The 16,405-nt window shown below is 43.1% G+C and overlaps 1 protein-coding gene across 2 annotated transcripts; it reads left to right on the top strand.

Annotated features, from left to right (window-relative positions):
* The first annotated feature begins 835 nt into the window (after positions 1-835).
* bmf1 (BCL2 modifying factor 1) lies at positions 836-13,983 on the top strand. 2 transcript variants are annotated; one of them, XM_085143493.1, is made up of 5 exons: positions 836-1,088; positions 2,978-3,175; positions 3,809-4,011; positions 7,587-7,673; positions 8,486-13,983. In XM_085143493.1, the coding sequence occupies exons 2-5, from the start codon at positions 3,004-3,006 to the stop codon at positions 8,600-8,602; spliced, it is 579 nt and encodes a 192-aa protein (XP_084999619.1). In that variant the 5' UTR covers positions 836-1,088; positions 2,978-3,003; the 3' UTR covers positions 8,603-13,983. The 2 variants fall into 2 exon arrangements, with proteins under 2 accessions (XP_084999619.1, XP_084999618.1); XM_085143492.1 differs by lacking the exon at positions 7,587-7,673 and having other exon boundaries at positions 855-1,088; positions 8,486-13,979.
* Positions 13,984-16,405: the final 2,422 nt, after the last annotated feature.

Below are 16,405 nucleotides of genomic sequence, written 5' to 3'. Positions count from 1 at the left end.
CAGATTTCAAACCTGGCTTAATTTTTCAGTTTCCAAACACAATCTGAAAAAGGATTGTGCAGTAAATGTATACCTTGGGTAGAAAAACACATCAGTCATGGCTTTCTGAGCCTGGACCTCAACATCAGTGAACCAGTGTGGCATCATCTTGACAGAGAACAGAACAACAGGCAGACGGCATCCAAAGAAGAGCTCTGAATGTTCTTCAACAAGCCTGGAGAACTATTCCTGTAGACGACTTTACATAAAGATTACCTAAGAGAGTTCAGGCTGCGGTGAAGAATAAAGATGGTTACACCAAATATTGACAGTCAAGCTTATTGGGATTACAGAACCTCTGTTCTATAATCAAAATAAGCTGTGCTTCCACACATGTGTTTGCGTTTCAGTAGATCACTCTACCTATTTCTCATTTTCCTTGCAAAATATAAACAAATGAAAGACGTTTGCACAGTACTTACCATAGAGAAAAACACAGGATACAGCATACTGTGATATATGCTTCGAGCTGTAATCAACTTTAATTACGGGCTGAATTATTTCAGCAAATTCTCAAATGTCAGATAAATATATTAATATACAGCTGTCAGGGCAAAGAACGGCTGAAAAAACCCACAAGATGACAGCGCTATCTGACCAGAGTAGCCAGATGATCAACAGTAGTAGCGAGAAAGCGGTCTCGTGCTCTGGGGAATTTCCCCTTCCACGTGTCTGATTACACGACCGAGAAGGCGGGATAACAACAAAGTCGGCTATTGGTTGCAGCACCCATATGTAGCCGGCTCTTAAAGGGATATGCTCTTTCTTCGCTTGGAAGCAGTGCAAGTGTGCCGGAGGGAAAGCAAGCCTCTTTAAAGAGGGTTTGTTTACTAATTTTTCGCGCCACGCCCCGGTGGCGGAGTCAGCTGACATGCCTGCAAAGAAATAGGCTGCTGGCGCTTTTCCTCGCAGAATGGAAGTAGTCGTGGAGGCGATAAGGACTAAAGTCGTTTGACTCAGCGGGATTCTGAACTCTTAGGCTTTTTTCTTTTGTTTTCTTTTTGTTTTCCGGTTATAGGACAGTCGTTACAGCGAAGCCGATCTGTGTGGTAAGTTCACGGGAGACACTTTTAAACGCTGTTAAATGTCCTCGTCCAGGGCACACTCTGTCCACCGGAGCGAGCTGATTACATCAGGTAACATGCGCGTCCTTAAAAATAAGAACCGACAGCGCAACGTGCCGCTGCTTTCCATTCGCGTCTGCATTCATTCGCCCTATATTACTGCACATAACCACCGGGCTTGTCTGCTCGTAAACGCGGTTAAATGTACGGCCTGTCATTCACCCAGCGCAGATTTGAATTACACCGGCTTTCCCGGTTTGCTCCAGCCCGGCTGGGTGAATGGACTTCAGACCGCGGGGCGCCGAGTGCGTCCCCGGGTGCTCTGTTAAAACGCAGTAACGACTGTTTTTTTCCTATAATTAAATGAATCAGCGTATTACACATATGCCCACTCTTTATTTCTCGCCACAAGTTGTATTTTTGCATGTCTTTTCGGTCAAATGTCGGTTTAAAACGCGCTCTGCTTTATTTCTATATGTTATAAATGTGTGGTGAGTGGCCGAGCTTGAGCGTGAGAAGGCTTCATTTCTCGGTGTGAGTAATGTTACATAAAGCCGATACGGCGTGGTGGAAGGCTCTTAAAGCCGTTGGATTGAAACTGTGTCAATAACAGAGCTCCCTCGCCACCACCTCCACCACCGCATCTTTCGCTCCTTCCCCTTTGTTAATTTGTCTGCAGCAGGGGGAGCTACTGTCTGACACAAACATGCAGCTCACTGCCTGGTCAGTAGAGCAGTACAGACAGCAAGCCTGTGTGTCTGGAAGTTGAACCTAAGGTTTTCTCTCTCACACACACACACGCACATGCACATGTTCTTTCTGTGTGTTTGTCAAAACAAAGCATTAAGTGGCTTTACGCACAGGGTTTATTGTGAACGCACACAGTATATCGTGAGGTCTGGGCATGCTAGAGCCAGGCCAATCTGCTTATGCTGGGTGAAGAAAGGAAAACTCTTTTCTCCGGGAGCTTGGCAGGCTGACAGACCAGGGAAGGGAGAGTGGCGTAGGATTATCCTCAAAGACTGTCATTACCCTTTTGCTGTGGATCCTAATTTGGAAGTGTGGTAGTAGTCTAACCCCGTAATACAACTGCAGTGGTGACTTTGAGTTTTGCCAGTGAGGCCAACTTGAATTTCACCCGTATTTTGATGACTGTTTGACCCACTGTATTATTCAAAGTTGAGTGCAGTCTAGTATTGACTCTGGAGAGTTTGCCAAGTGCTCCTTGAGATTCTTGCCACACTGCGGTAAATTGGGTATGATGAATCATAATGAGGCATTTTATTATTGTCATCAAATATCTGCTCTAATATCTATATAACTTTCATATATATATACATATACTGTTAAAATACCAACTATTAGCAAAGTTAGTAATTATGGGACTATTATTGAAACCCCCATCCATGTGCTTAGCACAGACAAAAGATAATCTACCTCTTATTTAATCTAGGCAGCAAAGTCCTTTAAATGTATCTGTGGCTCAACTGACTTGCCTAACCACAGTGAATTGTGTGGTTTCATCACCGAGTTGAGCAGAGCTATTTGTCTAAATAAGCACTGAGATCTTTGCCACAAATTAAGGCAGACCGTTTGCTCATTTTCTCCTCCCCAACTTATCCACTGTGGTTTTATTGATTTGAGGGCACTCATTATAGGCCAGACAGGTTGTCTATAATGATAATGAATGCTTTGGAGGAAGGAACGAATAATGAATGTGTCTGAGATCATCTCATCAGCTCTTAGTGTGGATTTCTCCAAGGTTGGATTCATTAGCGAAGGGAACTTGGGACGCCGTGCCCGCTGGAAGACGAACTACTACGTGTTCGGCTTTAACCTTTCCTTTGTTCTTTTCCTGTCACGTTACTTTTAAGGCTGCTCGTTTCAAAGCGCACCCCGTATGGACGATGAGGAGGACGATGTGTTTGAGCCAAAAGCCAACTGTTGGCGCACCACATTCAGGGAGATAAAGTGTGAACATCGAGGCACACAGACACCCGGTCCTGCCCTGGTACCAAACAACGGCATGCTGCCCTGTGGAGTCGCAGAGGAGCCCAGACCACTCTTCTACGGTGAGGCTGACAACATACCATATTTCAAAAGAGGGGAGGAAAAGGGAACACTGCCTTGTGCGTGATAACCGGTGTTATAAAAACCGACGCACGAGAGCACAATGCGAGACTCACCGTGAGGGATGGTTAACAGCGTTACTGCGCTGATCTCACCCCTGGCGCCTCATAGTCGTCATCACATTCACTTTTATGGTCTGTATGCAGTGTACCCAGCTGCTTTGCTATTCAAAAGGCGCCAGACTGGCATTGTGACTGAAAGGATGTGACAGAAGTGCTCACCTGTGCAGCAACTCTTCGGAGAGCTGATTATCAGTGACAGCAATTACTCTGGTGCCATAAACAAGTAACCATTCCAGAGGAGCTCTATAACTACTAGTCATGTGGGTTTATTTTGTGAAACTATTAAAGGTCATTAAAGAAGACAAAGGAATAACCACAGCTGGGTAAACTGTGGATATATAGCTGAGCAACCTGTTTGCTGAAAGGCGCGTTCTGCAGTACTTCAGGAGACTGATGGATCTCCTTACCTGTGTGCAAAAGAACGGCACGCCCGGCATCATTGCTGTATTGAGATTATTTTGCTGAGCACGTGTTGTTTACAAAATAATAAGCATGAGTCCTGACACTCGACAGGTAACGCAGGTTTTCGATTGCACTTCCCGGCACGCTTCGAGCTCGTCGGGGATCACAGAGCGAGTCAACAAGGAAGCACGGAACAGCAAAACAGCATGGAGCGCCTGCCCCGCCAGCGACCCGCGGCTCGCAGCGTGGAGGCCTGCATCGGACAGAAACTCCAGCTCATAGGAGACCAGTTTCACTGGGAACGCCTGCAACTGGTGAGGAGGATGGATGCGTTCAGCTGATTGTGCAATACTGGGAGACAAACGGTGGTGCCGGATGGTAGTGAAACAAGCATGCCTCACATTAAGTGTGGAGGGCAACCCGATTCTTTTGACAGTTTTCAAATTTGACTAAATTGCAGATTGCTCCCTGTGCCTGATAACAGGCAAATACACCTATATTGGTTTTTTTTGTTGTTGTTGTTGTTGTTTTTGTCAGATAGTCTCTATGTGTCCTATCTGAGCTGGTAAAATGAGAGCAGTAAAGACAGGAAGATACGCCAACGTTCTGTCAACAATATAAGAAACAAAAGACTCCATAAACCGTAAAGTTAAATTTGCTGCCATCAAACTAGAGAGGAAACTTGTGTCCGTGTGCGAATAAGCACCACAGGTTAAGTGTTTATAAAGTCGGAGCAGGGAAAAGTTAAGTCCACACATTAGCCACATCATCCGCAAACCTTTTTTTTTTGCTCTTTTTAAATCAATATTTGGATCTCATTTTGATCTGACAGAGATTAATTGTGGGTCAAAAGTTTCCTCTCTGTTATGGTGCTCGCTTTATATTTGTTTTGGAGAGGCTATACACATGCAGAACTTTACCCCAGTACCTAACCCCCACCCCCTCTGCCCCTCTTTTCCCTCAAGCCAAAGACATTTCAGAACGAGGACAGCCCTTCCCCCACTTCACCCCCCCCCCCCACACACACACACACACACTCCCACCCCACCCCCTTCCCCTGCCTCCTCTTCCTGTTTATTTCGCTCTCTTTTCCCCTGTTTCCTTAATGTGCTCTGAAGGCTGTTGGTGTGGAGGATGCCTGCACTCAAACGACACACGGTGGTCACAGCGACAGTGTCCACTGTATCGGCATGACACTGCTGTTTGGGCGTGCTGTAAAACCCGTGACATGCTTTTATTTCTTTATCTTTAAATATGCACAAAATATGCACAGACACCCCCCCCCCCCCCTCCAGGGAGATTTCCTGCAAAGTACAAGTACTTTTGTTGCGCAGGTGGTTAACAGTCTTTACACACATATTTATTTCACACATTTATACACGCACACATGCACGCATGCTGATACATCCAGGAAAAAAAGCAGAAGTGGTAGAAGTAGGTAAACATGTTGTAACCCGAAGCTCCCCACGTGAGCCCAGAGGGGAACAGCTGTGGTTCCAGGGAGTCTCAAGGCAGCCCCTTCCCTTTGCGAGGCGCAGCCACAGGAGACACACACGCACACACACACCCAAAACAGAAGTTTTCTCAGTCATAGGCAGACTGCGGAGGTGAGATCCATAATAATGATGGTTTAAGGATGTATACGGGGGGGGATGGAGAATGGAAAATGGAAATTGAACTTCACATGATCAAATGACAACTGTCCTAAGCTGTCTTGAAAACTCCCTGTGGGGAAATGGGATGACCCGTGCACATAAAAATATGTATATATATATATATTCTTTTTTCTTTTTAAATTTAGACTCTAATCTATGAGACAGCTTCTGATTTTTCTCATGCACTTTATCAAGCAGATGTTATTTATACTGCCGCAGCAAGTAGCATGACTCATGTATTGTGACACGGGCAGACACACACACAGACGGTCAGACAGGAGGGTTGCTATGTGTGTGCGACCAGGATCTACTGACGCACATCGGAGGCAGGCCTGGGTCAAGAGATGAGGAAGTGGTTTGTGCTCACTTTGCTGGTTGAGTAAACAGCAGAGAGGACAGTCAGAGTGAAAACCATCCTGTAAAGTCATATCCTGAAGACACATATGCCTAGATAGTGAATATTTGATAAAGGCAAAAAAATATATATATTATTTTCTTTTGTTCTCCGAGCATGGCTGTGCTTCTGCTACTGTGCTAAGTTTCTTCGCGGTTTGCTGTTACTGAGGGATGTTTTTACAACTCAAACACTTAAGTGTGGTTTTGGATGCGTGATTCCACTGAAGCCTCTGTAATTACTATTTCTGGTTCTGGTTGTGCAAGTTATTGTATTGTGCGTGCATGTGTACATGCTCATGCATGAATACACCCATACTTGTTTTTCTGCTTTCTGCTCTTTTGCCGTCTCTCACTTCTCAGTATCGCACGGTCTGGCAGTTAGCACAAAAAAAAAAAAAACTATCGCTGGATAATAGCGGTACTGTTTGCCAGGTCTCATTCCTGTTGCTCCTGTCAGTAGGCGAGTTATTCAGCGCAGACAATTGTCCCAGAGCAATCTAAATGCCTTCGACTGCCATCGTTTTTGATGGATTTTGGTGCAACGTGGCTGCCGGTGCTCTCTCCATGGGAGCCCGTGGCCCCTGGCGAAAGGAGGGATTAGGTGGCGGAGGGAGTGCTGGCGGATGCTGACAGATAAATTGCTCCTCAGTCAGAAAGTGCTGGAGGGGACTCTAAGGTCCCCAGAGGGATGGCTGACATTAGCCGGGCATGCCATTTGAGACACAGCAATAATGGCATTCACAATGGCAGGAAGACTGCTTCAGCCTGCGCAGGGCAAGGAGCAGAGTTAGGTTTCATCCCCATGTTTTTTTAAGGGAGACGACTCCTGGTGCTTTCGATAGGAGGTGTTGAAAGCAGGGTTGAATATCTCCTCCGTGTGTGCGCGCCTGCACGCTTACACGCAGCGGTTGTCGCTTTATCTCGTCACTGTTCCAGTGAGGGCACGGCACTCTCTCCTTTCAGCACTTGTGGAAGGGGAGGGAGGAAAGTGGTGCTGGGAGCAATGACAAATGGTATTTACTTTTCTTTCATTGTTCTCTGATTATTTGTGTTGACGGGAACGTCTGTTTGCGCTGTTGCCTATTAACTTGTGCAACCGCTATGTTCGCATGATACCCGGCCCTTCTCCGCTCGCCGATATGAACAACGCGGGGCTTCTCGCTGCAGAGGCTGGCCTGTTTGCTCAAGCGATAAGGCAGAGCTTGCGAGCAGCTGGCTTGACAGACAGCTTGCACTGATAAAGCACATCGGGCTGGTGTCAGCGTGACGACATAGGGAATCTGGCTCCACTCTGCTTCTCTATCGCTGGCTAAATTTAGAGCCTCATTTTGACAGTTGGTGTCGTGACTCATGACTAACTTGCAGCAGGCCTGCACACCTCCTTTTGTCACTCTTGCTGTTTTTTATTCTCTCACTTTCTTTGTGTCTAGCTTGATAGAAACGAGGGTGAAAGGTCACAGGGGGCATTCTGGTTTGGACTGTAAAGACGAATTCGCTTCTCATGGAAGTTGACTAATTTTGAGATTTACGCTCTGACAGAAAAATCCTCTCTCATTAAATATTGACATACAGTATTGATATAATTGCATACATGCATTCCCCCCCCCCCCCCCCTTTCTTTCATGTGTAACTTAATAAACTACAAGCCCCCATGGCGGCTTCCAGCAATGCAACATTTTGTGCTTTCCAATAAATACCGCCTTTGTTTATTCGAAGTAGACATTACACTATTATTATATCCTTATCAAAATATCTCCAGGGCAAAATTTAGACATGTCATAATGAAACAAACAGCTTCCTGGTTGTGTTTACCGTAGCGTTTTTACCTCTTTTTTCAGGTGAAAGCAAGTAGAATACAAACATGCTGGCTGGAAACTGCTAGAGCTTATGCAACACCCTGCAAAGTTCACCACAGTGTGATAACAGTATGGAAACCCAGAGGCTTATCGCAGTGGCAGTTCTTGACTGTTAACTAGGTCAAGGTTTGGACACTAGTCGTGCAAATATGGCGTATCTAATCGCTGCCTTGGGATATTTTGGCTTTTCTAAACAGTAATACAATGTTATCAAGACAACGTAGTACACTTTCATGCATTGTTTTGAAAAAGTAATCTTAAATCCCCCCCTCAGTTGTTTTCAGTTTACGGCCCTCTTGGTCTGAAAATAGCCTCGGCACTATCAGGTGTAGCGGAGTCTGCCTTTCGTCCGGGGCATGAGATCTTCAACTACTGTAGCCCTCTCGTGCAGACACGTGTGTTTTTCCACAGACTCCCTGCCTCTCATCAAGAGCCCTCTAATCCCATTTGGTGCAATTATCTTATCTCAGCTTCTCAATAGCAGAGATAGCATTATCCTCCTAATCGCACACAATCCAATTGGCTCGCAAACCTGAGAGAGTCTCCTCCTGAGCTGCTTGCTGCTAGTCTGTGCCAGGAAGATTAGAATAAAAAAAAGTGTGACCGTGCGATAAATGTGTTTATGGCTAGGAATGTCTGTAGGGAAAGCCCGGCTCGCGTAAAGGATCCTGCACACAAAGGGAATCCTCTCTGCTAAGTATCGCTGGGAAGCGGAGCGGAGTGCCCTGAAAATATCGGCGTCTCGTTACGTTTTATGCTCGCTGTGAATCAGCGTCGGTCGCCGACAACATAAACACGACGCGAACCCCAAATAATGGCTGTGTCTGGTGCTGTGTTTTGAGTTTCTAACTGTTGTGCGTTTCGTCTTGTTTTTGTTTCAGTATCAACGAAACCAAAGGAACCAGGGGCCGATGTGGTGGCGCCTGGCCGCGGCCATTCTCAGTCTTCTGTTTGATAGGGGGTTCATAGCCGGAGGAGGGGGTGGAGGACGGAGGTGAGGCGACCTTGTCCCCCGTTTTTCATTCATCTCTGTGAGGAACTGGACTCCTACTGGCACTGTCTAATCTAACACGGGTCTGTTTGGGGGAGAAAACAATTGAGGTCACCGCGGGACGGAGACAACCAACTTTTATACCAGGTTGTGTTTTGGGGGTTTTTTGTTGTTTTTTTTTTCCTTCAAAGAAGATGCCATGTTGCTCTGAGATTCCACTAATGGGCAATGTTCTTTCTTTTGTTTTTTTTTTAGCATACCTGTGGTGTAGTGGTTTTGTACAGTACATTGTTCTTGTTCACTTTAATGACCTCTCACAGAACCTGGGAATGCCTTATTCAGTGTCTTCTGCCAGAATGAGTATTGAGCAGTTTTGACAGGCAAGAGAAGATGGTTAGGAAGTGAAAGGAAACGCAGAAGAAGTTTCCCAGGTGACCAGTCAAGTCGATTTTTACTAACTTCCAAAGAGGCAACTTCTCAGAACAAAAGCATTTTGCACCTCACCTCAGTGGAACATTTATGTTTTCTTCATTTTTTTTTTTTCCTTTCAGTTTGTCTTTTGTCCCTCCTTGGTTTTCTTTGAACACGACCTCTTGGTATTATTCAGAAATACTGGGAACAGTAGTTTCCGTGCGTGTGAAAGTGAGTGCACGGTGATATGTCATCTGAATATCTTTTAATATGCAAAGAGAGTCACACGATACATGTCAGATGTTTGGGTCTGCTGACTCTCTGGGTGGAGTCTGCACTTCTTAACGTCACCGTCTGGTCCAACAAGCCAGGTGACTGCATGCAAACTTGCCAGACACCAAAAAGAAAGTGAAAAAGGAAAACAAGGCATGTGCACTTGGACATCTTGTGTTGTTATTGTTAAAATCCTTTCACTTAACCTGGGTTTACTTGTCATTTTAGCCTTTTTCCTGCAACATATCGGGGGGCAAATGACATCTGACATGTAGCGCACGTCAACGTGCCGACTTTTGCACGCATGTAAACAACTATTAGAGGTCTTGCACTATATTAGAACACAAGTCAATCACGTTGTTGCAGATATCGTAACACCTAAACCAGCTGTTTTATTCATTTAACTTGACCCTTGTTCCCAGTATATTACTCTAATATTCCCTTTGGGGTTTTTTTTTCAATGTTTTTCTTTCATTTGATTGTTTTCAGACCTCCATGCCCTTGAAGTGGAGCTGTGGATCCACTGTTTTTGCACTATACCACCCTTCAAAAGATCCGAATGTTGACAAGCTAACCTCTGTCTCGTATGAAGGTTGATTTTTTTGGTTTGTTTATTTGTTTTTTTCATTTACCACCTGTTTCCTTACCACCGCATTTCACATTTATCCATTCGCATTGTCTTGAGACGTGCCTCAGTGTTGAGGCCTGACTGAACACAATCTGGATGACGCTTCTCGAAAGATCACTCACGCAGTTTTTCAGACCACTGGAGAGTTGGTGAGAGACACGTTGGCTCGGTTAAAAAGGTTTTGATTTTTTGTTTTGTTTTTTTCACGGCCCCGCTGTATCTTCAGAACATCGAAACAATATGCCGAACACAGTGCGTAAAACTAAATCTCTCAGGCCACCTTTTATGGGGTATTATATATTGTCGTTGGTGCTGAGATCCAGATTTGGGATGTTTGAGCACATATAATCACCACTGACTCAGCAGACGGGCAGTCTCTGAAATGGACAAAAAAAGAAAAGAAAAAGTGAAAAAGACTGTAATTATTGTTGAAATATGAATATGTTTAAAGACACTGTCAAAGATGCTGTTTGTTGTTTTGTTTTACTCTTCTTTCATTGCTGAACCCAGGCCAACTTTTGGACCCAAGGAGCAGTACATATCAGGGGTCTGTAATTACATGCTCCTTACAATGTGTCAAGTTTATCACTGCATGACGATTAGGTTCTTTATCTTTTTTGTTGTTGGGCTTTTTTTTTTTTTCTCAAGATGTCTCAGGGACAGACTTTTGTGGGCTACTGGTAACCTTGAGAATCTGTTACATGGTTAGAAGAAGAGCTGTTCTCGCCGATTAATACGTGACGAAACCCCCTCGAGGTGTTGTCGCCTCTCCCATCTCCATTTTAACCTAGATCTCGGCCAACTTTCTCAGCACACGCTTCTTAAAGGTACCGTTCGACTGAGGAGTTTGAGGCTGACTTGCTGGCTGTGGTGGGGACGGAGCTACTGAGCGTAGTAGTCATAGGTGGTGCGAGGTGCACTGAATGTGGTTGTGGTTGTAGTTTCCTGCGGATCGTGAACGCTGAGCCAGTCCGTGTAGCTCCCCGTCTCACCATCAGCTCTTGACTTCCTCTTTGTGCTGCTCCTTCATTACATGGTTGTTGTTCATCGGTTCACTTTCTTTGTAATTTATTTTTCTTTCTTCTTCTTTTATTTATTTCAGTGTATTTGCCCATTTCTACTGTATACACCTGTGTGTGCAATTACTTCATTGTTTTCCTTTTTTCTATTTTGGTCTCCCGGACTTGTATACGCTTCGGCTGTTTGGCTCTGTGGAGAGCAGGTTGGCGATCGTTACGCCATCTTCACCTTTAGAAGAACAACTACTGTATTCGTGTAGTTACGATTACTTTTTAAGTGGCAGCAGGTGTCACTGCTAAGCCGATCATCTAAACCGAGCAAACACAAGTACAGCTGCTGCTCTTCACAAAGAAGAAAACTACAGACTGCAGATGAGTGTTTGATACTCAAAATTCCACCATCCAAAAATGACGCCTTCCCACACGACCTCTCCCTCATAACAAGTAATGGCAGACATGACATTAGACACAAAAAGGTTGCCTTCTTCCTCAAGTCACAGGGCGTCAGTTTACTCGTATGTGTTCAATTCTTTAATCTTAATCATTGTGTTGTAATCAGTATGCACTGGAAAGTACTTTGTATCTGTAAATCCCTTAGGTTTCTTATCTGTTGAGTGTTGATGTATAGTATTTACTCTGATTTGTTCTCCTCAGTTGATCTTGCCACATGTCAGGCGTATTCGGTGCAGCGAGCAAGTAGGCTTGGGTGCGATGGCCCGGTTTGATTTATTGGAAAGGGAAACAAGCCACCGTGGTGCCCTGTATAGTTTTGTTAGAATGAGGTTCCCGAGCCTCAAACGGCATACGTGAGCGCAGAAAATCCCAAGAGAGACAGTGAGAAAGAGACATGCGTATTTTATTGAAACCGTCAGTGTCTTGAATTTTGTAGTCCACTTTATATAAATTTGAAGTTTTTTTTTTCCTTTGAGGAAAGTTTTGAATTTTTATAAGTAATAACATTTCTTCTTCGTGGTTTTTCTTAACGTTCTTTTTTTTAAATTGTATTTTCTTAAGAAAAGGGGTCTGATTTTATAAGGACACTTCACGCTTGTAAAATGACTTTTAATACCAGTATGATCCTTTTTGAAGTCAATGAGATCAAGAGCATTTTGGGTTTTTTGTTTGTTTTTTTTAAAGACAAATGAGCTTGCGACATTCCTTGCACATCTTACTGTCCTGTATACACAAAACCAAATGAATTCATGGTTGCGGTTGATTTTGCTCGTGAGCTCGTAACCATGAAACTGTCCTTTCTTTTTACAGAACTGATAAAGTGTAAATGTATTTCTAAAAAAGATTTTAAAAAAACAAGACAAAAAAGAAAGAAAGAAAAAACCCTGGAATATGCCTTTAACTGCTCAGTTTCAATGAAGTCTTGATTATCACACACTCTCTGTATACCAAGAAATGAGACCCAGCGAAAATGTAGCATTTTTGTAACATTGATTGTGTGTTTTCGAGACTCTACTGTGCACTCATTTTTATGTTTATATACATTTTTTTTCTTTTTTTGGTTGTTGATATAATGGAAGTAAAGACAATTTGTTATGTAGTGCAATATGCTGTACATGCGGAGCTTTGCTCTACAAATCCTTTTTTTTTTCTTCTGGATTTCTTGTTGCTTATTGGTACTTTTTTCAATAAAATTTTATTGAAGGTGTCTACTCGAGTCACGTTTATGTTTGCAGGTCACCCGCAGCGTCGTAGGCTTAACATCCGCTTGTGTTAAAGGCGAATGTACGGTGGCCTGTGAGGTCAAATGTTCTGCAGCGTAAGAACAGAAAGCAAACAAAAAGTACACAACACAAAGGAAATCGAGGGAAAAAAAGTGTTTTGGGGGAGACAATAAAGTGACGAACCAGCTGCAGAAGTGACAAGCTAACAGTAAACAGCTAATTTACCCTGTGCACGAGAAAATGCTAACTTCCTGGTTTGAGACCGGATGTGGGTTGTACATTTCCGGTAGCTTTACTTTGCGGTCAATCGCTACTGCGAAGATATACTCCAAAATCATGTCCAAAACTCGAAAACGGAAAGATTGTGTTAAGTTACAAAGAGCAGAAGGTGGGAACACTCACCACTGTTGTGTCATAAAAAATCTAATGATCAATTTTGACGTTTAAAGAGTTTAGATCAATCAGTTGTTTACATCACTCAACACAAGCAGAACTGCATCACTGCAGCAGAAGACACATCGTCCACATTCAGAAGCACATCTCTGTATAGTGACTGGTCTTATGATTTAAACAGACAAATGTTCAGCATTCAAACTACAGGTGAAGAATAGTCAAACCAGATGTTTCCCGTTATGTTGATATCAGCTAGTCAAGTACACACCTACACAGCATGTTAACAAACCGTGAAAAAAGCCACACAAAAAATGAATGATTGCTGGTAAGGGTTTCTATACATTAGTATGTACGAAGAATATGTTGTGACTTACCTTCAAAATTACAGTGGTCCCTCGCTAATAATGAGGTTCACCTTTCACCTCGCTGTTTCGCAGCTTTTTTAGTGCAAGTTTGCATGCTTATTTTTTTTTTACATCACATTGTGTCCTGCGTCCTGATCGCTGCAGACGATCTCCTCCGTGACGTCTCTCCTGTACAGTACAGAATCGCTGCATCGATCGCTAGCAGTGTGACTCTGAAGTGCAGTACTGTATGTCCACAAAACATTTTGCAGGGTCAAAAAATAAAATTGGCTACTTGATTTCACCTATCGCTGGTTATTTTTAGAACATAACACCCGCGATAAATGAGGGACAGCTGAGAAATATAACATTTGAATCTCTTTTCTCTTTTGCCCTGAGGCGCAGGGGAAAAATATCGACAAGTCGATGAACATCATTTACAGATATATTGGGTGAATGCCCAAGACATCTATAGAAATGTAAATCGCTGCTTGATTCATTCATTTGCTTAACTTGTTTTGGACCATAAACAGGGCGTGAATAGGACACCGGAAACAAAGCTCCCCACAGGAGTTTCCGCACCGGAAGTAGCATATGCTAACGTGCACATAGTCAATATCAGGTATATCTAGTTTTATACGAATCATGCGATTATAACATAGATTGTTTTGCATGTTTTTCTTACTCCTAACACCCTCCACATTTTCCACAGCTGTTCCGTCACATTATTGTTTCCCCAAAGACACTTGTTTTGTTCTATGCGTGATTGTCTTTTAACATTGTGTTTTATTCAGCGTACGTTGTGTTTTTGCAGCAGTTTTCTATTTATATTTTCTATATATTTCTGCTTTCTTTTGGGTGTCTGTAGCTCAGGATTTAGAGCAGGTTATCTGCTGATTGTAAGGTTGGTGGTTCAATCCCGGGCTCCCCCCACATATCCGTGGGCAAGATGCAAACCTCAAGTTGCTCTCCAGTGCATCCAGTGGTGAGTGACTGTTAGTTAGAAAGCACTTAAAAGCATAGAAAAAAGTGAATGTTGCATGTTGCTGTTTTCTTGCAGTGCATTTGACCTCTCAGGGCACTACTAGTGATGTGTCGGTGGCAAACGAAATGGCTCTTAGAGCCAGATCTTTGACGTGAACGACGCGAGCCGGCTCCTTATCGCGAGCCGTGGGTTTTTTTTCCTTTCCCTCACCCTCTCTCTCGCACTTTTTTCCGCGTCACTCCGCACTCAAGCCTTGTGCTTTGCGCTGGGAAGAGGGGGGAGGGGCGGTAGTTACACTCGCAGTAGCACAGGAACAGAGCGGGAGGGAGAGACAGAGAAAGAGAGCCAGGGACAACAACGTCACATTAGAAAGGTATAGTAATCATCCACAATTATTTTCAGTTGCAGATGATAAAGGATTCAGAAAGTTTATTCATGCAGGTCCATATGACAGAGAATGTGCATCTTCTTTTTGTTTTCATATTTTAATTTATATTTAATTGTGTTGTGGTTTGCAGTGTTTTGTGTTGTTTCACTTTAGATTTGTTTAAAAGGAAGAAGCTGAAAATTGAAATAGTTAAAAGTTGAACTGGGAATAGTTCGTTTTTGTATTATATGATTTGTTTATTACATTTCATGTGGAGTGAATAAATAAAAGTATATTTACAGTGGCCCCTAGAGACAAAGCATGTACAAACTCCAAAACATGTAAAAACTTCAAAACACGTACAAAAGACAACAGAAGTGCTCCAGGATGCTGGGCGCAGTGTTGAGCTTGGTGTGTGGTAGTAACAAGTAAATGAACTTTTTTTTTTAATTATTTGAATATATATGAGTGCTTGTGTATAAATACACAAACCATACAAGTATGCCTTCAATTGTCTAATTTAAGTGATCTAGGTAGCTGTGTTTTGGAGTTTGTACGTGCTTTGTCTCTAGGGCCCACCGTAAATATTTATATATAAACATATATAAATAAAACCACTTTTTTTCCCATTAGTAATTCCTTTTGTTCATAATTTTATATTATTGTTAATAATAAATTAATTAAAGCAACAAAACAACCTGAAGAGCCAGTTTGGAGCCGAAAGAGCCGGTTCTCTAAAAAGAGCCGGAAATCCCATCACTAGCACGTACAATTGCCCATAGTATGTAAAAACTGTGGGAACATGGTTAGAGAAATCTTATCTCTGAAGGTGAAAGTAAAAGGCTTAGTAAGACTTAACAGAAATTACATTCTTGCGAAATAAGCTGACATTGATTTAAAAAAAAAAAAAAACAGAAACATAAAAGTCTCTCACATATAAATCTGTTGTTAATATTGTCTCTTCACAGCAGCCAGAATCTGACCTGTGACAGGAAAAAAAAATGGAGAACTGCTATTTTAATCCACTCCCACTCTTTTCTTAAGCTTGAGCTTTAAGTAGTTCTGCGTTGTGAAATAGAAACCACTGATAGATTGGTGAAGTGTCTCAGGCCAGCCAGTATTTTAATCCGCCCAGGCGTTTGGCAGACTGTGCCCATCATATCCCTCCTGCTGTTAGGTCATTAATTTGGTGGGAGCAGTGGGTCTTCCAAAACACTCTTAATAGAGGCTGTCTGATTCACACACATGCACATATGCAGTAAAGCAAGCACTGCATGACAACTGAAGACAGAAAATGAAAAAGAGTTACAGTCATATCCTAAAAGGTTAAAGCCAATCCTGCAGCTCCTGCAGATTCATTACACTGCAGCATGGATGCCCTGAAGTCATGGAAGAGACTGATTACTCCTGACACATGTAAATATCAAAGTTAATTGTGCATTCCTAGTCTGTGTGCACAGTGTTTAGAAATGGAGCATTCATTTATATTAAAGATCTATATTTTGTCCAAGATAAAGGTTTAAGTACGTGTGAAGTGAGTCACACCGAAACAAAAGGTGCAAGTTTTTTTTCTCCAGCTCTTTCTTTCAGGAGAGCAGACAGCGCACAGTCTGCTCCTCCAGGGCTTCACGCGTCGCACTTCTATTGTCAGGCACGCCAGGTACAGTTTCACAGTTTCCCGACACCTGACTCACCTGTTTAGCTGCTTGTAGCA

The sequence above is a fragment of the Neolamprologus multifasciatus genome, chromosome 19, assembly GCF_963576455.1.
Source record: "Neolamprologus multifasciatus chromosome 19, fNeoMul1.2, whole genome shotgun sequence".
NCBI lineage: Eukaryota > Metazoa > Chordata > Actinopteri > Cichliformes > Cichlidae > Neolamprologus > Neolamprologus multifasciatus.
Note: the sequence above shows the minus strand (reverse complement) of the source record. Positions and strands in the feature narration are given on the sequence as shown.

Bases quoted from the DNA above. Each gene is read 5' to 3' on its own strand.
- bmf1 (XM_085143493.1), top strand. From the start codon at position 3,004: ATGGACGATGAGGAGGACGATGTGTTTGAGCCAAAAGCCAACTGTTGG. The intron at 3,176-3,808 runs GTGAGGCTGACA...GACACTCGACAG, and splicing joins GCCCAGACCACTCTTCTACG to GTAACGCAGGTTTTCGATTG. The intron at 7,674-8,485 runs GTATGGAAACCC...TTTTTGTTTCAG, and splicing joins TTCACCACAGTGTGATAACA to TATCAACGAAACCAAAGGAA.